Source organism: Nicotiana tabacum, chromosome 6 (assembly GCF_000715075.1).
Source record: "Nicotiana tabacum cultivar K326 chromosome 6, ASM71507v2, whole genome shotgun sequence".
Lineage (NCBI taxonomy): Eukaryota > Viridiplantae > Streptophyta > Magnoliopsida > Solanales > Solanaceae > Nicotiana > Nicotiana tabacum.
The window spans coordinates 182,209,107-182,232,173 of record NC_134085.1 but is presented as its reverse complement, the minus strand read 5'-3'; the positions used below and the strand labels follow the sequence as shown (position 1 = coordinate 182,232,173).

The 23,067-nt window shown below is 39.7% G+C and overlaps 1 protein-coding gene across 1 annotated transcript; it reads right to left on the bottom strand.

The window, feature by feature from the left end:
* Positions 1–12,234: 12,234 nt before the first annotated feature.
* On the bottom strand, positions 12,235–12,894 carry LOC142182216 (uncharacterized). Its single transcript, XM_075256293.1, has 2 exons — positions 12,813–12,894; positions 12,235–12,611 (listed from the first exon to the last, which is right to left on the bottom strand). Exons 1-2 carry the CDS (start codon positions 12,892–12,894, stop codon positions 12,235–12,237), a joined length of 459 nt encoding a protein of 152 aa, XP_075112394.1.
* Between the last annotated feature and the right edge of the window lie 10,173 nt (positions 12,895–23,067).

Genomic DNA, 23,067 nt, shown 5'->3' with positions numbered 1-23,067 from the left:
CGCCAGTCCCGAAGATCCTAGGACCATTGATCGGTATGAATGGGGACTTGAATCAGAGTTTCGAGAGGCTATTCGCTGATGTCAGTATGGTAGAAGTTGGAGAAGGTTCCAGCAGAACAGAGATACAGTTTGTGGGGCCGGAGGCCAAAACCAACAATTGGACAGTTACTCCTCTTCCTGTCCGAGGGGAGTCTTGGTAGTAGGCTTTGATTTATGTTTTGTGTGTTTTGTTTTGTTCGGATTATTCCAGGGTGTAATCCAAATTTTACTTTTGTTTTGTAAAAGTGTGAACCCTTTTATCCCGCAAGTTTAATAAAGTTCTCTTCTTTTGTCCCATTTTAATTTTGTTTTGTTCTTTTTCTTTCTAAACAGTTCTCTTTTTACTGGTTCTAATGACATGGCATGCACAGCGGATCTTCGACCTAGTCTAATAAATCAATCTGAATCCGACTCAATGATGCAAGAGGTCGTTTGCGACGATGAATTTGAATATGACGAAGATAATGCCTTCGAAGAGATAAACCGAGAACTGTGCCAATTTGAAGAAAAACCCAAGCCTAACCTAAATGACACTGAGGCTGTAAATCTAGGAGACGCTAATAACGTCCAAGAAACCAAAATCAGCATCCACATCGAGCCGAATGTCAGGGAAGAATTGATCAAAACCCTCATGGAATTCAAAGATATTTTTGCATGGTCATATGACGATATGCCGGGATTAAGCACCAATTTAGTGGTTCACAAATTGTCCACTGACCCGGCATACCCTCCGGTCAAGCAAAAGCTAAGGAAGTTTAAAACAGAAATGAGTGTAAAGATCAAAGAAGAGGTGATTAAGCAGTTGCAGGCGAAGGTCATTCGGGTCACTCGATATCCCGAGTGGTTGGCCAATGTGGTACCAGTTCCAAAGAAGGATGGGAAAATCAGGGTGTGCGTCGACTATCGCAACCTCAACAAAGCGAGTCCCAAGGACAATTTTCCATTGCCCAACATCCATATCTTGATCGATAATTGCGCTGGGCGCGAGATCAGATCCTTTGTAGATTGCTATGTAGGTTATCATTAGATCCTAATGGACGAGGAGGATGCGGAAAAGACAACATTTATTACGCCATGAGGAACTTACTGCTATTGGGTAATGCCGTTCGGACTAAAGAACGCCGGGGCAACGTACATGCAAGCAATGACTGCTGCGTTTCATGACATGATACACAAAGAAATCGAGGTATACGTCGATGATGTGATCATAAAGTCTTGGCGTCAGGAGGACCATGTAGCAGACCTAAGGAGATTTTTCCAAAGACTCCGAAGGTATGTTATCAAGCTCAACCCTGCCAAATGCGCATTCGGGGTTCCATCAGGAAATCTGCTAGGGTTCATCGTCAGTCGACGAGGGATTGAGTTAGACCCATCCAAAATTGAATCCATCCGAGATTTGCCACCGCCAAGGAACAAAACAGAGGTAATGAGTTTGCTGGGTAGACTCAATTACATCAGCAGGTTCATCGCTCAACTCATAGCAACTTGTGAGCCCATATTTCGGCTGCTGAGAAAGGATGCTGCGGTAGGTTGGACGGCAGAGTGTCAAGAGGCCTTCGACCAAATCAAAGGGTACCTGTCTAACCCACCCGTATTGGTCCCGCCTAAGCCTGGGAAGCCCTTAATTCTTTACCTGACGGTCCTGGAAAATTCGTTTGGTTGTGTACTGGGGCAACATGATGACACAGGAAGGAAGGAGCAGGCCATCTACTATCTTAGCAAGAAATTCACAGTACATGAGGTCAAGTACACTCAACTCGAGAAAACATGTTGCGCCCTAACTTGGGTAGCTCAGAAGTTGAAGCACTACCTATCTTCGTATACTACTTATCTCATATCCCGTTTGGACCCATTGAAGTATATCTTTCAGAAACCTATGCCCACGGGAAGGTTGGCAAAATGGCAAATTCTGCTCACAGAGTTTGATATCGTCTATGTAACAAGGACAGTCATGAAAGCCTAGGTGCTGGCTGACCATTTGGCAGAGAATCCCGTTGATGAAAAATACGAGCCCTTAAGAACGTATTTTCTTGACGAAGAGGTAATTCATACAAATGAGTTGGAATTACCTGAGGAACCGGGTTGGAAGCTTTTCTTCGATGGAGCTGCAAACGCGAAAGGGGTTGGAATAGGAGCAGTACTCATTTCTGAAACAGGGCGCCATTATCCTGTTACGGCTCAACTATGCTTCTATTGCACCAATAATATGGCCGAGTATGAAGCTTGCATTCTGGGTCTGCGCTTGGCAGCGGACATGGATGACCAAGATGTCTTTGTCTTGGGAGACTCGGACCTCTTGGTACATCAAATTCAGGGTGAATGGGAAACGCAAGATCTAAAGCTCATACCATATCGACAATGCTTGCATGATCTGAGCAAGCGATTTCGATCGGTGAAGTTCAAACATATCCCGAGAGTTCACAATGAGGTTGCGGATGCCTTGGCTACCTTAGCATCAATGCTGCACCACCCTGACAAAATGTATGTTGATCCTATGCACATCCAGGTCCGTGATCAGCACGCTTACTGCAACGCCATAGAAGAAGAAGCAGATGGCGAACCCTGGTTTCATGATATCAAGGAATACCTCAGAATGGGGATATATCCAGAACATGCCTCTGGAGACCAAAAAAGAGCCCTTCGGCGTTTGTCGAATGGTTTCTTCCTCAGCGGAGAAGTATTGTACAAAAGAACCCCGGATTTGGGATTGTTGAGATGCATAGATGCCGGTCAAGCCACGACGGTTATGGCAGAGGTACATGCTGGAGTTTGTGGGCCACACATGAGCGGATATGTATTTGCAAGGAAGATCCTTCGAACAGGGTGTTATTGGCTCACCATGGAACACGACTGTATCACTTTCGTGAGGAAATGCCATCAGTGCCAGATACATGGAGATCTGATTCATTCTCTGCCAACAGAGTTGCATGCGATATCAGCACCCTGGCCATTTGTGGCATGGGGCATGGATGTCATTGGACCTATCGAGCTGGCGGCATCCAACGGTCATAGGTTCATTCTAGTGACCATTGATTACTTCACCAAATGGGTTGAGGCTAAAACCTTCAAATCGGTAACCAAAAAGGCAGTGGTGGATTTTGTGCACTCCCATATCATCTGCAGATTTGGGATCCCAAAAGTAATCATCACGGATAACGGTGCAAATCTTAATAGCAGCCTGATGAGAGAGGTATGCCAACAATTCAAGATTATACACCGCAATTCCACCCCATATCGTCCCAAGGCGAATGGAGCGATCGAAGCAGCCAATAAGAACATCAAGAAGATACTGCGAAAGATGGTGGAAGGATCCAGACAATGGCACGAGAGATTACCCTTTACTTTGTTGGGTTACCGCACTACCGTCCGAACTTCCATAGTTACAACTCCTTATTTGTTGGTGTACGGAACTGAGGCCGTAATACCAGCGGAAGTCGAAATTCCATCCCTCCGAATTGTCGCTGAAGCCAAGATTGATGATGATGAATGAGTCAAAGCTCGATTGGAACAGTTGAGCTTGATAGATGAGAAAAGATTGGTAGCAGTGTGCCATGGTCAGCTGTATCAGAAGAGAATGGCGAGAACATATAATAAGAAGGTACGCCCTAGGAAGTTCGAAGTAGGGCAGCAAGTATTAAAGAAGATCCTCCCACATCAGGTCGAGGCAAAAGGCAAATTCGCCCCAAATTGGCAAGGGCCTTATATTGTGACCAGAGTATTGTCCAACGGTGCTTTGTGTTTGACAGATATCGAGGGGAGATGTGTCGACATGGCTATCAATTCTGATGCAGTCAAGAGATATTATGCGTAATTTCTTTAATTATGGCAATTTTTGGTTCGTTTGTTTGTATCTGGTATTTGTTGGATAATGAGATGACGGAGGCAATTCTTTCTTCTATCCAAACACTTTAACCCTTGTTTCCCCCTTTTGAGCCTTAAGTTATTCTTTCATACCCCTCTTTTGGAATCACTAACGGAAAAGATATGAAAAGGGAAAGAAGAAAAGAAATTTTTAAGGAAAAATGAAAAAAAAAAGAAAAAAAAGAAGAAGATAAAAACCACAAACCGTTGGGAACTACGTTTGACCTGATTCCTCGAAGAGGATACGTAGGCGCCTCACGGCTCGGTCATAGTGTGCATCATAGTGTATATAGGATGCATAGTGTACATAAATACACATAATAAGGCACAGTGTAGAGTAAAAAGTAGAATCCCCCAAGCAAGAAAACTGGGGTAGAGGCTATGTTTTAAAATTCCAACAAAGGTTTGATTCCAAAAGTTGTAGCAAATCATCCGTCGAAATTATTTCATTTTGATAAGCCTTTCTTTTAGCCCCACACCAAAACCAACATCTACGTCCAAAAAACCTCCCGATCAATATCCAAGAGATACCAAGTCAGGCAAATAGAGCCAAGAATAATACGCCGATCCCCAGCAAAGAAGAGGATCATAAGACTGGGAATGAATTGATGGTCAAAGGAACCTCCAGAAGAGAGGGTCGTATCGACAACACCCGATTCCTTGATGAAGAAATAAAATGAGAGAGTCTTATCGATGAAAACCTTCACAGGCACCGAAAGGCGACGTAAGATGAGAAATATAAAATGAGAGAGTCTTATTGGTGAAAACCTTCACAGGCACCATAAGGCGCCGGGAGCTGAGAGAAAAGAGAGAGTCTCATTAATGAAAACCCCTCGAAGGGCACTATGAGGCAACAAGACAAATCAACAAAAGCGTCCACATTGGCAAAGAAATGGACACTCATTTATCCCCGGCAAGTCAGACCATCGGGCAAGTCGATTGATACAACTAGACTGGGTCGGGAATCTATGGTGCACGTCATGATCACGGGGACCAGTCATGTCATCCAGATAAGTTCTTCTGAATTTCTTTTCCCACCAAATATTGGTTCAGAAAGATTTTCTCCTTTTCTATATTTTATTTTTCTTTTTAAAAAATTGTCTTGAAAAGGATTTTTCAAAGCTTACTACCAGAGACCGAAGGGGGATTCATCCAATGCAGGATAACCCCAACAGTCCTAAAGGCTGGCCCCAGGCAATGCAATGTTGTGCCCTGCATTTTTGGAGGAAGTAAACTCCTAAAGGGAGTGGTTTCGGGAGTAAAAGCAGACTCCCACAGCATGCACTGTAAAGAGAAAGTAGAAAAGGGGATAAATTGAAAACCAATCCCCAGCAGGCCGGAAACCCCCAGCAAGCAATTTTGTCCACCAACCAGTTATGGGGGGCACAGAGCAAGAAAAGGGGAAGAGAGGAAAAATCATCCACCGGAAAGGCACCTCCTCCCACCACGATTAAAACTAACTAAATCCTTTTGTCTGCTGCAGGAAAACAAAGGATTGATGATGGCAGCAAGATGCAAGGCCAGGGAAATCACCAAAAACCGGGGCAGAAAATTTTCTGCCGATTGTCAAAAAATTTCTCGGAAGAACGAAGTAAAATGCGGGAATACATTTAAGTTCTAGGTCGCCCACCAGTAAAATGCGGGAATACTTTTAAGTTCTAGGTCGCCCACCAGTAAAATGTGGGAATACATTTAAGTTCTAGGTCGCCCACCAGTAAAATGCGGGAATACATTTAAGTTCTAGGTCGCCCACTAGTAAAATGCGGGAATACATTTAAGTTCTAGGTCGCCCACCAGTAAAATGCGGGAATACTTTTAAGTTCTAGGTCGCCCACCAGTAAAATGCGGGAATACATTTAAGTTCTAGGTCGCCCACCAGTAAAATGCGGGAATACATTTAAGTTCTAGGTCGCCCACCAGTAAAATGCGGGAATACATTTAAGTTCTAGGTCGCCCACCAGTAAAATGCGGGAATACATTTAAGTTCTAGGTCGCCCACAAGTAAAATGCGGGAATACTTTTAAGTTCTAGGTCGCCCACCAGTAAAATGCGGGAATACATTTGAGTTCTAGGTCGCCCACCAGTAAAATGCGGGAATACATTTGAGTTCTAGGTCGCCCACCAGTAAAATGCGGGAATACATTTAAGTTCTAGGTCGCCCACCAGTAAAATGCGGGAATACATTTAAGTTCTAGGTCGCCCACCAGTAAAATGCGGGAATATTTTTAAGTTCTAGGTCGCCCACCAGTAAAATGCGGGAATACATTTAATTTCTAGGTCGCCCACCAGTAAAATGCGGGAATACATTTAAGTGCTAGGTCGCCCACCAGTAAAATGCGGGAATACATTTAAGTTCTAGGTCGCCCACCAGTAAAATGCAGGAATACTTTTCAGCTCTAGGTCGCCCACCAGTAAAATGCGGGAATACTTTTAGTTCTAGGTCGCCCACCCATAAAATGCGGGCATGCATTTCATAATTTTGCATTTAAACAACTTTTTGATCGTACATTACAGATTTTGGAATCGGTAACCCCACCTGAAGGCGGAAGGTTACAATAGAGATCCCCAAGCAGGAAACAATAAAATCCCCAGCACCAAAAAGCAGAAGGCTGCAAAGGTAAGCACGCAATTCAAAAGGAAGAAGGAACGCGTCTCGAAAGAAGCAGCTTGGGAACGTTATAGCATGCCCAGCATAACAATTTTGCTGAAGAAAGCCATACCACTGATGAAACCATTGAAAGGCTTAAAGAAGAGGGCCATGTTCCCAGCAGATCAAGCGAAATGATAAAAACTGGCATTCAGAAAAGGCGAAGGACCAGTATCATCCCCCAAGTTCACAAAATAAAGGCATCGGAGGAAAGCGCTAGCCGACAAGAAAGCAAGGCAACAAGAAAAAGTTGAAGATAGATGAGATATCATGATCCATAGTCTAGCTTAGCTTCTTGTTTTTCCTTTCAGAACAATGTAACAAGGAGATCGGTGAGCGGTAGCATCCTACAGCAGCATGCAACAGCGCACAACAGCAGCGAGCACTACAGTCACACGGTAGTCCCAGCTACCAAAATTTCCCGAACTACATTGACCTGATTCCTGTTCAGCCCAGGATATGTAGGAAACCTCTGAAGCAAAGGTTCGGTCAAATCTTTTTCAAAAAATGCTTCACACGGAGTACTCAAGACGAGCAAAAATCGCCCGCTTTATCTTTGCGCGAAAACCCTTCGTGTCTTCGGGCAAAGAGGGGCAGCTGTAAGCACGTGATTTTTGCTTCACGGACAATCGCTCCAAAAGAAAACAAAAATAGTGACCAGTGACCTCGCTGTACAAATTTTCAATTTTTCATGACATGTGCTGTTAGTCATTTGTGGTTCGGCCCATTTTGCATTTAATATTATCAATCAAAATACAAAGTATGTCTGTCATGGTAATCAAACCGTAATTCGGTCGTTGAAAGAAAATTCAAAAAATATATATATATGCATCGTTCGTTCTAGGTTGTGATTTAACTTACTTAAACATTTTAATATGGTGTGATAATTGTGTTGAAGTGTTACATTGTTGTTTGTTTTAATTTCATTTTTTTTATTATTTATTTATTATTTCATTTTGTTTTAAAATTAGAGAACAAAAGAAAAGAGTGATGAAAATCGGTTTGGGCCCAAGAAATGAAACAGAAATAGGCCCAAAACCGGCACACAAGGACCCAGTCCAAGTCAGGCCTTCCCAAACACTGATTCAAATGACGCCGTATCAGCGTCCTTATCGGAACCGTTGATCTGACTCAAACAAACGGTCCTGATCAGGTTGCTCACTTCACCTCAACGACGCCGTTTCAGGCAAGTTGATCTGAGCCGTCTAACTCTTTTGATCCAACGGACCCAGGCCTTCCCCCTAAACCCGTCAAGTCCTGACCCGATCCAGCCTTACCCGGTCTTACCCACTACCACACCCAAACGACACCGTCTTCCCTAAGTGAATAGATCCTGGCCATAGATCTCATTTGATCCAACGGCCACGATCTAAACCCCTAGATCGTATATAAGCCTTATGTCGTACCCCACGCCCCCTATCTGAACCCCCCTTCACTCGTCTTCTTCACCAAACCCTGAACCCCCCGAAACCCTAGCAGCCGCCCTGGCTTCCCTTTCACCAGAACCCGGCGGCATGGACGCCGGGGACCACCTCCTAAACACCCTAGGACCACCTCACCACCCCAAACCCGAATCTGTTACCCCCTAGCCTCGAATCACCTTCCTTCATCCCGAATCTTCATTTGAAGATTCGAGTCGAACTCTGACCTATACCAAAATTCACCATATTCGTACCAGACACTCCCCTGACCTCCCTCGTGACCAAACCAAGCTTGGTTTGGTCCGAATCTACCCACAATTCTTAGAACCTCAAATCTGAGAATCCAAACCTTAGAACACAAGAACCTGGGGAATCCGGCCAGTCTTAACAGGGGTTTGAGGTCTAATAAACCTTAATCAAGGTGTTCTCGTTTGAGAACACCCTGATTAAAGTTTGTTCGGCCTCAAATGGTCAAAGTTGAGTCAGACTTGGGTCGACTTTGTTTGGACATTTTTCGGTAAGTTTTTCTTTGCCTTTCTGTTTTATTCGAGTACTAATTAAGTTGTTAGCATGTTTTGTTGTGTTTGTTTGTTATTTCTGGTATTTTTCTTAATTCCTTCCATCTTTGCAAGGCCTTTATTTGGTCGTTGGTTTTCTGTGTGTGTTCTGAATGTATTCTGTGATATACATGCTCGTCAATTAGATTAATCGTCAAATAAGTTAATTCATATAGGTTCCCAATAATTGAACAGAAGATGTCTGAAGTCATTCGTGACCCTGTACGTGTTGTTTATATGAACGACTGATTATTACCTGTTATATTTAGTATAGTCGACTCGATAAACGTCGTCGATTAGTTTTCTATGACTAAATGATCAAATGAACTAATAATTTCACATGACTAATTGAACCATGTCACTGATTGAATGGCCGACATTGTTTGAAATGGGTTTGTTTGCATTGCAAAATGACTGAAAAGATTCAGTCTAGGGCAGTTCTGAATTTGAACTTTCAGAAAGTTCAAAATGCCCTGATGCTGCGATGGGTTTAGGGCAGTAATAATCAAGGTTTAACAAGGGTAGTCTGGGGTTCGAAAAGAACAGAAAAAGCTTAGTTTAAGTGAGCTGACAAGTAGGGTATTGAATTAGGATTAAAGTAATGTCAATGGGGAACAAGACATAAGAGCATGTGAATTAAAATGAATACTTAAATGAACCCATAACTCTTGAACAAAAGGAATAAGCCAGGCGTGGGGAACAAAATGGCTGGCATCAAGAAGATGCTTAGGCATGGGGTTTAGTAAGTATGGGCAGTCTGCAATTGGCAGAATCCAGGCAGCTTGACTGCACTGGTTTGTTTGGCTTATAAATAAGTTGTTTTCAGAACTTAAAAAGGGTTGGACATTGGTGAGTCTTCATAGAAAAAAAGAAGAAACACAAAAAGTCTCAGAATTTTGTAACCAAAACACTGTCTGAAAACTACATAAGAGTTCAAGTTGGTCAAGTTGTCTTGGCCAATTGCTGTTGGTTGCCTGTTGAGCTGTTTGTGATTGTTGAACTGCTGTTGTTGTTACATTGAGTACTCTGTTGTTTCTGCTGGTTCATTACTCTGTTTCTGGGATTGTTTGACTGTTGCTCGATCAACTATTGGGTTTTCCTTGTGGTGGAAACTGCTGCTGTTTGCCTGTGGACTATTACTGCATTGTCGCTGTATTGTTGCTGTGTTGTTGCTGTTTGTCTGCTGTTGCTGTTGTTTGTTGCATACTACTCGGCTGATTACTCTCCTTCTTCCTTTCCTTTCCTTACCAGGTACATGACTAATACACTGCCAATGTAATTTGAAAGTCGAGCATGAATACAACAGAGAAGAGTTGAAGATGTTTATTTCATATGTAGACTGTTATATGGAATATCATTGTAATGCATAATAGTTTACATTTCTGTTTGGATACTGGCTTTAGTCCTCATACTTAGCAAAAATGACAATTATAGGGTAACTTGATATTTTAGTATGTGTATAGGATGATAGATGAAAGGCTTGACAGTATACTAGGTTATAGTTCAGAAACTAGTTATGTCTATGATTAACATGACCATGAATGCTTGAAGGCTGCCAATCATTAGTTAATTTCCTTCCTATTTGTTCAACTGCTTTGTTATAACTGATAAATTCATCTTAGAACAAAGAACCAGTTCAAGGCCTCGACCTCACGAAGGTCGAACCCAAGCGAACGAACCCAGCAGACTTTCATCAGAAAGGCAGTGGCCCAGGCCCAGCCGATACTGTGTGGGTTGGGTTTGGGCCCATAATATCCGATTAGCGGCCCACGTGCATGGCCATGTTCTCTCATTTTGCAAAGGTACTCGGGATTCTGTTATAGATAACTTGCAAGCATGTAATTAATTAGGACTGTCTCCGTTTTCAGTTAGTAGAGACAAGCGAGACAAGAAAACGTAGTTGCTATAGGTTTATCCTTTAAAAATAAAAATGAGACGAGCCTTGCCAAATAAATCACAAACCGCCGGGGCTCTCAATAAAATACATAACCATTGACTAGACTTTGGATTTGGCCGTTTAATGAACCTTCACGGCCTCTTCTTAAAACAACAATACGTTTGACTCTTTAGGACTCGCCTTAATAAATCTTACCTTCTTAAACTCGGGTGCACATTTATGTGACCCAAATTCAATTCTCAACGGAGTCAAAATGTGTTTCTAATCACGGGTACATTGATTGTGACGTGGTTCGAGATGCGTGTCCATGACGTTGCAAATTCCTTTCAAAAAAATAAGAATGAGATGAGCCTCGCCAAATAAAAATACAAAATTGCGGGGCCCTCAGTAAAGATTTGCTTTCAAATTGCTTAGATTTCGGGATGGACCGTTTAGCAAAACTCCACGGTCCTACCCAAAATAAATATGCTAGTCGCTTTAGGCGCGCCTTTAATAATTTAATTTCCTTAAACTCGGGTGCACATTGATGTGACCCAAATCCAAATCTCAACAGAGTCAAAGTGTGTCGACGACCACGGGTACATTGATTGTAACGTGGTTCGAGATACATTTTCACAACGTTGCAATTCTTGACAAAAAATAACAATAAATGATAAAAGTGGTTAAAAGATAAAATTTGCACATAAGTTCATATTTGTATAAAATCAGATAATTAAGCCAAATATAATAGTTGAGCGACCGTGCTAGAACCACGGAGCTCGGGAGTGCCTAACACCTTCTCCCGGGTTAATAGAATTCCTTATCCGGATTTCTGGTATGCAGACTGTATGGAGTCATTCTTTTCCTCGATTCGGGATTAAAATTGGTGACTTGGGACACCCTAAATCTCCCAAGTGGCGACTCTGAAATAAACAAATAAATCCCCTTTCGATTGTCCTTTAATTGGAAAAAAAACTCCCTTGCACCCTTGCGGGTGCGGAAAAAGGAGGTGTGACATGTTGCTCCGACGTTTTTGAGACCAAATGACATTGCTTTGTAACAGTAAGCCCCCTGCCTGTTATAAATGAAGTTTTTTCCTCATCTATTGGATCCATTTTGATTTGGTTATACCCTGAATATGCATCTAAAAAACTTAACAATTCATGTCCTGCAGTAGCATCAATTAGTTGATCTATATGCGGTAATGGAAAAGAATCTTTAGGACAAGCTTTGTTTAGGTCAGTATAATCTACACAAACTCGCCACTTTCCATTCTTTTTAGGTATTACTACAGTATTAGCTAACCAATTTGGATATTTTACCTCGCGGATTGACCCAATTTTTAAAAGTTTTTGTACCTCATCTTGAATTACCTGATTTTTTAAAGACCATTGCTTTCTTTTCTTTTGTTTGACAGGTATATATGATGGATCTTCATTTAACTTGTGAGTCATTACTTCCGGGGGTATTCCTATCATATCAGAATGGGACCAAGCAAAACAATCCACGTTAGTTTTCAAAAATTCAGTCAACTTACCTTACATTTTGTGGCTTAGGTTAGCCCCAATATAGACTTTCCTTTCAGGCCAAGGTGTCAATAGTTCTACAGATTCCAATTCTTCAATCGCCGTTTTGATATTTTCATTTTCTTCTGGTTCTTGGATGGAATCGGGCCTGGAGTCTACATCTGTTCGCCTATGTTCAGTTGAGGCTTGTGTTGTAGCATCCTCAATTGGATTCTGTAATTAGTATTTTTCTTCATTTTTGCGCTTGAATCTGCTACGGAGATGATGCTCCTAGATGTCTGTTGATCACCATGGTTTGACGTATTCCCTATTGTGAAGGGAATTTAATAACTTGATGCAGGGTAGATGGCACAACATCCATTTCGTGAATCCATGGTCTACCGAGAATCACATTATAAGCCATATCCATCTCTACCACCTGAAATTTTGTATCTTTGACAACTCCTTCTGCGAATGTTGTAAGTATTATCTCCCTTTTTGTTACGGCACTCGAGTTGTCAAAACCAGATAAGGTATGCGCCTTGGGTATCTGCTTATCTTCAGCTTGTATTTCGTTTATTACTCTTAGCAAAATGATGTTCACGGAGCTACCTGGATCAATCAAAACTCGTTTCATATTAGTGTCGTGTACAAGTAAAGATATTACCAGTGCATCATTGTGTGGGTTCAGTACGCCATCTGCATCTGCATCATCAAATATAATACTTTCTTCTTCCAAAACTCATCGAACTCGCTTCCCGTGTGTGATTGTAATTTTTGAAACTTTCTTGGCTGTCGTATATGTCACGCCATTAATTTCTTCTCCTCCGCTTATAACATTAACAGTCCTTTTTGGTAAATGAGGTTTAGGGGGCTCATGCATGTTCTTCATATACGCTTGCTTACCTTTTTCACTAAACAATTCGGTTAGATATCCTTGCTTTAACAAATGATCAACTTCACCTCGTATCAATCTACAATCTGCCATTTTGTGACCATGATCGTTGTGAAATTCGCACCAGAAATCAGGGTTTCGCCTATTCGGGTTTGATCTCATTTCCTTTGGCCACCGCACCTTATCACCCATGCTTCTTAATACTGCTACTAACTCTGATGTGCTAACATTGAAATTTTACCCACCAAATTTCGCCTTCGAGCCTCTATCATCATCTCGCATCTCTCGCGCGTTCCGTTCTTTTCCAAACCTTGATGATGAGCCTGACTCTCTATCTCTCGATCTATGATCGTACCTTGAGTTATCTTGCTTGAATGCGAATCTCTTCTTGATGGTCCCATGTAGGGCTCGTACCTGTTTTTATCGGACCTTTTTCAGTTTAAGCACGTCTTGAACTTACCCTCTCCTCTTTTTGAGACTGAGTGATGATATCTTTTCTATCCGCAACTTCGTGTTATATCTGTTGTAAACATTATTCCAAGTTGTTGCTGGAAATTCATGTAGACTTTTCTTGAGCCGTCTCGTGGCTTCTGAACTTTTCTCATTTAAATTACTGGCAAAAGCCATAGCTGCCCAGTTATCAGGTCGTGTGGCAACATCATCCTTTCACGCTAGAATCTGTCTACGAATTCTCTGAGCAGCTCCCAATCTCGTTGCTTTATTTTGAAAATATCCTCCATTCTTTTTTCGACTTTTTGAGCTCCCGGATGTGCTTTGATAAATGAATCTGCAAGCTCAGCAAAAGAATTTATAGAATTTTTGGGTAAAAGAGAATACCATGTTAATGCTACCTTAGTGAGTGTTTCACCAAATTTTTTGACCAACACTGATTCAATTTCTTGTTTGGTCAAATCGTTGCCCTTTACACCAGTTGTGAATGCAGTCACGTGGTCTCATAGATCAGTTGTCCCATCGTATTTTGGAATATCGGGCATCTTGAATTTCATCGAAATTGGTAGAGGAGCAACACTTGGCTTCCAAAGTTGTTGTGAATATTTATCCATATCTATTCCCTTGATTACAAATGGTACTCCAGGTATTTGCTCTATGCGGTCACTTTGCTCCTTGAGCTGTTTCTGCAAAGTTAACACTAAATTTTGTAAATCAGAATTAACTATGTTACCTGGTTTTCCATCACGAGACTCTCTAGAAGTTTCGCCACTGCCTGAATTAACGAGTCCAGAACGAGGGTTTTCCAAAGTGTTGTTATTTAGAGTTGGTGTTGGTGGTACAACCGACAACTGGCTGGTAAAAACTTGAAGAGCATTATTGACCTGTTGATCAATTAATTTTTTAAGAGCTTCATCGAGAGCTTGTTCATTTGCAACTCTGTCATCTTCATTTGATTCAGATATGTCTGGAGCCCCCTTTCATGATTGTCGCTGAGAATGTTGTGGCGAAGGAGATGGGGTTCTGTCATCTGGATTGTTCATTTGATGTTGTGGATCTTGAGGTAGTAAATTGTGTTGGTTATTGTCGTTGACATTCGACATGATTGTTTTTGTTAAAAGAATCGATTTGGAAAGCAGACGATTATCAGATTCCCGGTAACGGAACCAATTTGTTTAACCAAAAATAGGGATTTTAGTCAAAACTTATTTTTAGAAGAACTCGGGTTACTTATAATCAAGTAGAAGTAGGAATAATTGATATAAATGTTAACTGAATAGAAAGCAAATTAAATCGGTATATTCCAATAATATTTTGTATCTTTACAAATGTTCATTCCTCACCTTTTATAGCTATTTCGAAGTAATACGTTTTTCTCCTTTCATAATGGAGTCATTATGGACAATCAATGGCATTTAATGTAATATTGTAATTGGTAATCGTAACTGGTTCAATACAGATTCTATAACATTTTTTGTAATTAATGCCTATTAATTACCAATAGTACGTATCTACCCCCTTTTTCTATTTAGGTTCATTCTTCCGACGCGTCTTCAGAATATCAAGAGGTCCGAGGACCTATCCCTTCTGATTTTCTTGGATCTTTGCTCGTGCCTGCTGAAGCTCGTGCCTCTTCAACTATTCTTTGCCAACTGTCATTCTTTTACAAGTCCACGTGTCATGACATGTCACCTCATAATTAATTCGATACATAAACTTGATTTTTCCCAATACATCCATGGACCTAAAGAATAGCTAGCCATATGTCCCAAAGATTACTCCACCTACATTTCCCCAACCAAACAAACACCTTCTATTTCTAAAAAACCGATAGAAGCGTTACTGAAATTTGATCGCCGCCGATATAGTGGTGTTATGATAAACGAGAAAAAAGAAAAAGTATTTTTGTCGGTAGAAAACAAAACAAAAATAATGGAGACTACTTTTTTTTTATTTTCACAACTCTTTAGAGAGTGCGTGTAAGACTGATGAGTAATACATTTTAGTAAAAATACATACGTCTTGTTGCAAAATGGAACTTGGTGACAAATTAACACATTGTACGTACAAGCATGCATCAATTAGTTTTGGTACTCCATTTATTCACGACCTGTTTGACCAAACTTTAAAAATTTATTTATTGTAAAAAATACTTTGAGAAAGGGTCAAAATTATCCCTGAACAATAGGCTTAGGGCTAAATATATCCTCCATCCATCTATTGCGCTATAATTGTCCCCGATATTTTCTTTTCGGCTCAAGCCTATCCTTATGACTAACTTATCCACCAAAAAATATTTATTTATTTAATAATGACGTAGCAGCTTTTCATTGGCCAAAACACCTATTCCCAATAAAAAGACACACCCATATGTATTCATTTTCAAACTAACTCGCCCCAAACTGCACTAACTCGGCCTAAAGTGCCTGATTTTTATTACCAAATCAAAAACAAAAAAAATCAGAAAATTAAGTAAAAAAAATTAGTGTCACTGTTTTTGACCAAATACACTTGAGTTCATGCTTTGTTTCTGAGTTTTCGAATTTCATTAGTATAAGCATTTGAAAATGCAACTTTATTGGTAAAATTGAGAATCGATAATCCCTTGCTGAATTGAAAAGTTTTCATGCTTACAACTTTTCTTGATCATTCTACTGATTAGGATCTTTGGTGGGACAAATTTGTGGCTTGAAATTGTCAAAGTTGTTGGGAGAGTTTGGTTTTCAAACTCGAAATTGTTACTTGGAACTTGCTGGTTGTTATTACTTGAAGCTAAAGTCAAGTTTATCTAAAAGTTTATCTACTATCTTGATTGCTTGAAAACGCAAGGAACAAAACTGCCTGCCATTAAATCTAAGCTTCGAAGCTTGTTAAAAATTTCAGATTTAAAATTTTAGAGGGTATTTAGTGATTTGTGGATATTTATTTATGTTCACAATTTGTAGTTCTCTACTGATTTTCTTGTGAAAATAGCTAAAAGCTTCGTTGCAACCACTGACACGACTCTTCTTTCTTTAAAGAATACTAATTCGAAGAAGAGACACTTAGAAAAGAAAGAAGAAGAGTCATGTGAGGGTGGGGGTTCCCTTTTTCTGTTAGATTTTTGGTTTGGGGCAGATTATTTCAAAAATGGGTACATATGGGTGGGTACTTTTAATGGGGACAAGTGTTTTAAATTCGGCGAATGAGAAGGTTCCACATTGTTATTAAAAAATATTTTTTTTGAAATGAACTGTTAGTCATAAGGGTGTACTTGAGCCGAAAAGAAAACGTTGGGGGCAATTTTAGTGCAATAGGTGGACGAAGGGTATATTTGAACCTATGCATATTGCCGCACCCTGTTTTCTATTGAAAGCGGGTTTCAACGTATGACAACTCTTTTAAATGGGATTAAAAGAGAAGAGTCTCCACTTAAGGATTTTTAAGGTGCATTAAGGCACCTATTTTACAAATAACTCTGTTTTCTAGTCAACGTCTCCAAAGATCGGGTAAGGGCTCAGATTACCTCAAAGGGAAGGTATTAGGCATTCTTCGAAGTTCGCAATTTTGGGTCCTGACTGAATATTAAACTATGTGAATTATGTAATTAAGCTAGGTGATCAAATGGGCAAAGAAAAACATAAAATTGAAGACTCTCATTATAATACATAAGAATAAACAATCAGTACAAATCTTAAAGATTACAAGTGTACTACCGCATTGGTCTATGTTAAATGACTAAGTGTATATAACAAGCATATAAAGAAAAAGAGGCGGGAGGGTCCTAAGTTTTTTAGCCTAAAGGATCACTCCCGTGCAACATAAATAATACTTCGTAACTCCCTCAAGGTAGGGGTTACTCATATTATTCAGCGGGCACAGACTACCATCTCCTGCTACACAATTACTATGTTGAAGTTGTTACCTAAAGGCGCTCTAATTCAATTCTAAACCGTATCGTATGCGTGCACTACTCCTCCCATACCTATGGTCCAGGAGGCTTTGGAACTATTATGGGTGGTTCTAGACTCAGCTTAGGTTGCTCAAAGGATAAAACTAAGCGACATTCAAAACAAATAGGACTTCACATAAAGACAATTAACGGCCCAAGTTAGCTTCTACACATAAACAACAAATGCATGAGGGTAGTTTAGGCAATACATAGTTTCAAAATTAAGACTTAGAGTCCTATAGGCACGATTTCTAAGTGATACTGAATTCCAGCATCATATATACAACGTTATTGTTCTAAATGACTTGGGTGGGGAGGAAGTAAACTGTTTGCAAGCTCAGAATCATGAGCACTGGTTTTATAAATAGGCGTCTTAGGCGGGTGACACTGTCCTATAGGCATGATTTATGGTAGTTGCACAACTAAATAGTGAAACAACCTTGAAGGTCTAATATTAACAACGTTTATCCCATAAACAATTCTTATGCGATTAACAACATCATATAGGCAGGATTTCTAACGATTGCCAGCTATTCTTTGATTTTATAACACTCTACACTTATAGGCATGTCATCTAGGCAGGATAGTGTAATGAAGACAACAGAAGTAGTTGGTTAAAAGATTAGTGTCCTATAGCCATGATATCTAGATGGGTCGCACACTAAAAGTAGTAAAAGCGATTGAGCAATTGATTATTTGAAGTCTATAGGCATGGTATCTAGGTTGACAAAGAATACATTATACATCATATAGGCATGCTGCCTAAACGCGCAGTAATAACATAGAAATCAAGTATAGCGATTACTAACATGTTTGAGATAGTGAGTATTAGGCAAAGTAGGTGAGGTGTGTGCGGTTCCTATAGACATTATTTATATTAGTGTGCGGAAGTAGAGCAAGTTAAACAAAATAACAAATAAAGCATGTAGACCTATATGCATGTTCTCTAACCTTTCATGAAAATATTAGAATGTCCCAGCCCCCTTTTCATTAATCCCCAACTGTTTGTTTACAATTTACTACAGGCCCAAGAAGACATAATACATGATGACAAATTACAGTGTGAACTAACACAAGTCTAATGAGGCAGTTACAGGTCCATTACAGAAATAACCCGGGGATGTCCCCAGGCCTTCAATGGTCTTAACCTTCGCACAATAGCAAACCCATAAGCTGCTTACCATAGTAACATGAGCTCCATGCTCAAACCCAATATGTATTGCCCAACACGAACAACTTTACTTACCTAGACGTAGTCCCAAAATCAGCCATACGTGTGACTGAACCACTTAAACACTTAGTGCTTAAAGCTGTAACTAACAACAGCTCTAGCCAAGCCACATAAACAGAATCGGGCTAAATTGCAAGGCACACAAGGCACGTATGAGGCAAGTTTACGCTTATAATTCTAAAAACAAAGTTTAAGAGTGACATGTTTGACCACCATAGGGTAGTAAACCATTCCCAAGATTTGTAAAATGAAGCATGATTCGGAATTAACCTACAGAACCTTAGATGAAAGTCTAGTAGAATTGGACAAGAAACAAATAAAGTATAGCCATTACATGAAAGTATCCATCATGAAAAATTCCAATAGAAGGAATACCTTAACAGAACAAACTCATGATCAAGCAATTGCCTAATGAAGCAAGGAAAACTCTAACATGCTGAACATAGTCACGATATAAGAGACATGTCAATTTTTATAAGCAAGATAGGCTAGTATTGAACTTGATACTAGTTGGCCATAGATGCGAGGAGAGGCTAGATATAAGGTTTACCTTACAGTCTTAAACAATATTGAAGAACACATGATTGCATAAGTCAAACCATACATTAAAAATTAAATGGCATGGAAACAAGCCTTAGCTAATCAGTACAACATCAAGCACTTAGCAGGTTGTACAGGAATGACTTAATAAGGTCTGAAACATATGCATTGATTTATCACAAAGATATAGGACAAGGCAGGGAATACGTATTAGTTTAAGTAGCAGGGAAAGCATATTTGGGCTAATAACATGAATAGGAGTTAACATATAGAAAAATATTAAATTGCACATGAATGACTCAACAAGCATTAGAATATGTTCTGGGCATGACTCGACTAATCACAAGAATACAGACCAAGGCGAAATCTAAACTCAGAATAAGCAACAATAATAAGCATTTGAATACATACATTAAAGCAAACAGGCTTAAGAAACAGAATCAAGGCAACAAACAAGTAAATTCGATTAGTAGAAATTATAGAGCCTCAAGAAGAGCTTCAGAGCATACAATAGCATGTTGGTTTATAAAAATCTTAGAGACATGGATATGCAGAGCAGGAATTTAAATGAAAAGAGGATGAAATTGCTAGGGTCATAGGTACTTACTAGTTACAGATTAGTGAACAAGTAAATAAGAATAATTTCAGCAATACTCCAATGTCAATAGCAAAACGAACGGTAGAACCTAGGAATCTTAGTGCGTCAGAGTTCCCAAGGGTTTCAAATGAACCCCAGGCAGTGCTCACACTGAGAAATATCTGATAATCGAATTTTAGTGGCCTTGGCTTTCAGCTGGCCAAGAGATTAAACCTCAGAGTAGTATAAGACAAGTGAGAATAAGAGAATAGTAGTGATTTTCAGTGATTAAGGTCTGTCTTGGGGAATTAGGGGAGGGGTTTATATAGTAGCAAATATCCGCACACAAAATAAGGAAATATAGTTAATCGAACAAAAATAAGGAAAAAGAAGCATGCAAGATCATTTAGAATCAATTTAGGAGAAAATTGAGTAAACCCTAGCTCAAAAAGAGAGCATAGATGGTCAAAAATCTCACTGAATCGGACCCATATAGCCTGGTAGTCAATGTATATAGACGAAATATCATCTAAATCTCGAAGGTTGAAGGCGAAGGCACTCGATTTGGGAGATTGGTTCTTGCTAAAATTGGGGAAAGTACTATGTAACGCCATAGTCTTGTAAGGAACAACGAGATAATCCATAAAAGGTAAGTAGATGGCCGAAGGAATCCATTACTTGATTGGATTTGGAGAAGATTGAGGAAGACGACTGCTAAGATTTGTGAGGAGAAAGGTTCGAGAGGTTCTGAGGGCGACGAAACGGGGGGAATGGTCTTTAGGGTTAGGGGTTTGTGATATAAAGAAAGATAAAGATTTGTTATAGGTTGTTGATCATTTGAGATCAACGGTCAGGATCTAAGGGAAGTGGGATGGGTCGTTTAAACGGGTCGCGATCGGGTTCTTTAGAGAGGGTCGTTTGATTTGGGCTTTGGGGTTATTGGGTTGGCTTGGCATATGGGCTGATGGATTGAGTCCGAAATTGGCTCCAAATTGGGCTACAAACTAAATATACGAAAATTATAAAAAAATAATTAACAAATAATAAAAATATTATTTATGTAGTAAGATGCTTAAAGATAATAGTTTAACATTATAAAAATATAAAGATGCTATTTGGGGACAAATAATGTAATAAAATATAATTATGCACAACATATAGGCTATTACGGAAAAGTAAAGACTCTGGAATTCACGTCAACAGTGCGCAAGTTTGTCACACCCCAACCTTGTGAGGTGTGGCTGGCACCCGATGCCCGAAGGCCCGAGCGAACCAACCATGAGAAGAGACATATACATCTGTAATAGTACCTATGGACTCAAAGTCAGCAACTCCGAAGAAGTGGAGTGCGAAACCCAACGCTGATCCTGGGGGTCCTACTGAGGAGGCACACCACTCTGTCTATTCGAACCTGTGGGCATGAACACAACGCATAAAAATGCATCAGTACGAAATATGTACTGAATATGTAGGGCGACAAGTGTAACATGAAAAATGTAATTAACAAGAGAAGAGACATAGAGATAATTTAAATTCTGAAACTAGCCTCGGTAGGAAACTAAAATTCAACATGGATATAAATGTATGCTCGTGACACCGTCGTTCACTATCGCTACTTATAATATATCACATTATATAATAATAAATCCCTCTGTGGGGCTATAATATCCATAACATACCCGGCCATAATAAAGGCTCGGTAGAATCGTACCCGGCCACGTGAAGCTCGGTAATCCCAGCTGATCAGTGGTTACACAATATGTGTCATACCCGGCCGTCTATAATGCGGCTCGGTAATGAAAGTAAATACATACATATACTAGATCATAAATTATATAGGTGCAATGCGAAACCAACCTTAAAAGACGTATTCTAAGAAGAGTCGAAGTGGCCTATCATCATTCTTCCCCGACTATCATGGTTGTGGCTAAAAATATATAATTTTTCAACTACGAGCCAACAAGTACTAAGAACATGAGAGTTATGTATTATGAATACCTTTGAAGTAAGTGTTCCTTATTCATGATTTATATGAATGTCGAAATGAGAACGAGTAAAAAGGCTCTAGTTCTTTTTAAGCAAGGAACAAGGAAATCTGAGAATTCATAGATATCCTCTAGAGTAAGCAATCTATAAGAAAAGATCAGGTCTAAGCATCTTTATAAGCTGAAGGTAAAATAACTCGAATCCGACGAGACAATTCGATAAACGTTTATTCGAATTCTAGTCATGCCAAAAAGTATAGCGAAAGCCCTACATACCTTGTCGATGGAGTTATATAGTGTTTCCAAGACCTCAAAAGCCTTAGGAATGATTTCCTACATAATACAAACCATTCAAAATCAAATTCAAGCTCATAGCTTAAATAATTCTTCATTTAGACATTTACGCGAACAACTTGTGGCCATGAATTTGTCGACTCTTTTGTAGATTAATTTCCCCCCCAACACACTACCAAATTTTTCTTTACTACATCTCCTCATCAACAGAATTCCATCCATGTCTTCACAGATCAAAACAACACAATAAAACCATATAGAACAGCCCCAACAATCAAGCCATATTAATAGAGGTTTCTTAAGAAAAATCAAGAATATTTCTATAGAGGTTTCAACTATTTCTTAAGAATTCTTATGGTAGAAGTTTACAAAGATCAAAGAGAAGTTAAATCATACCTTACGTGACCAGAATTACTCAAAATTCGAAATTACTTCAAGGCGGAGTCTTGCTATGAAAAGTGAAACACCGAAGAATTCACGATTCCGAAGCTACCATGGTGTTCTCCATCTTGAGGATGACTAAATTGTTGTTATGCTTGGCTAGATGGATGGGAGAAGTTTGAGAGAAAATCCCTAGGTTTTTGGTTCTGTTTTGGAGAGGATAAAACGCAGGGGTTCTGTTTTAAAAATTGACTTAAATAAGGAAATTTTGACTAAACCCGACTAGGCACACTGTTCCCGTAACAGTGTGCACCCCTGTACAAAAATGTTAATATCTCACTACTCCGAAGTCGTATTAATGAACGGTTTGTTGCGTTGGAAACTAGACTCATAGACCTTCGATTCGGTAGGTAGAACATACCATAAATCCCAGTATATTGAGAGAAAAGGTCATCAACATTTTATCCAAATTCCAGTAAAATTTAAACCCGTAACTTGCGCGCGATCTTTGTCGAATTTTTAATCACAACTCAAATGACTTCCAATCTTAATGTATAACTATCACATCATTTAAATATCTCATAGAAATTATTTTCCTTTCAAATTATCCCATTTACAGCATGATAACGCCGAATACACAAGGTGTAACATTCTCCCCTCCTTAAGAACATTCGTCCTCGAATGTTAACGGTTAACTTAACTTCTGAATTTTTTTTTTTAAAAAAAAATTCGCCAGAGTTTCCCCTATAAATATGAATATCCAAAACCTGCCATCAGCCCAAACATACATATCTAAGGCCACACAGGGCTACACATCATAATAATAACATCAACTTGGCCTCACCCGACCATTTACTTATACAATAATGATAATAAG

Excerpts from the sequence above, each read along its gene's own strand:
- LOC142182216 (XM_075256293.1), bottom strand. The coding sequence starts at position 12,894 with ATGGCAGATTGTAGATTGATACGAGGTGAAGTTGATCATTTGTTAAAG. Across the intron at positions 12,612-12,812 it reads CGAATTGTTTAGTGAAAAAG|ATGCAGATGGCGTACTGAAC; the intron begins GTAAGCAAGCGT and ends TTGATGATGCAG.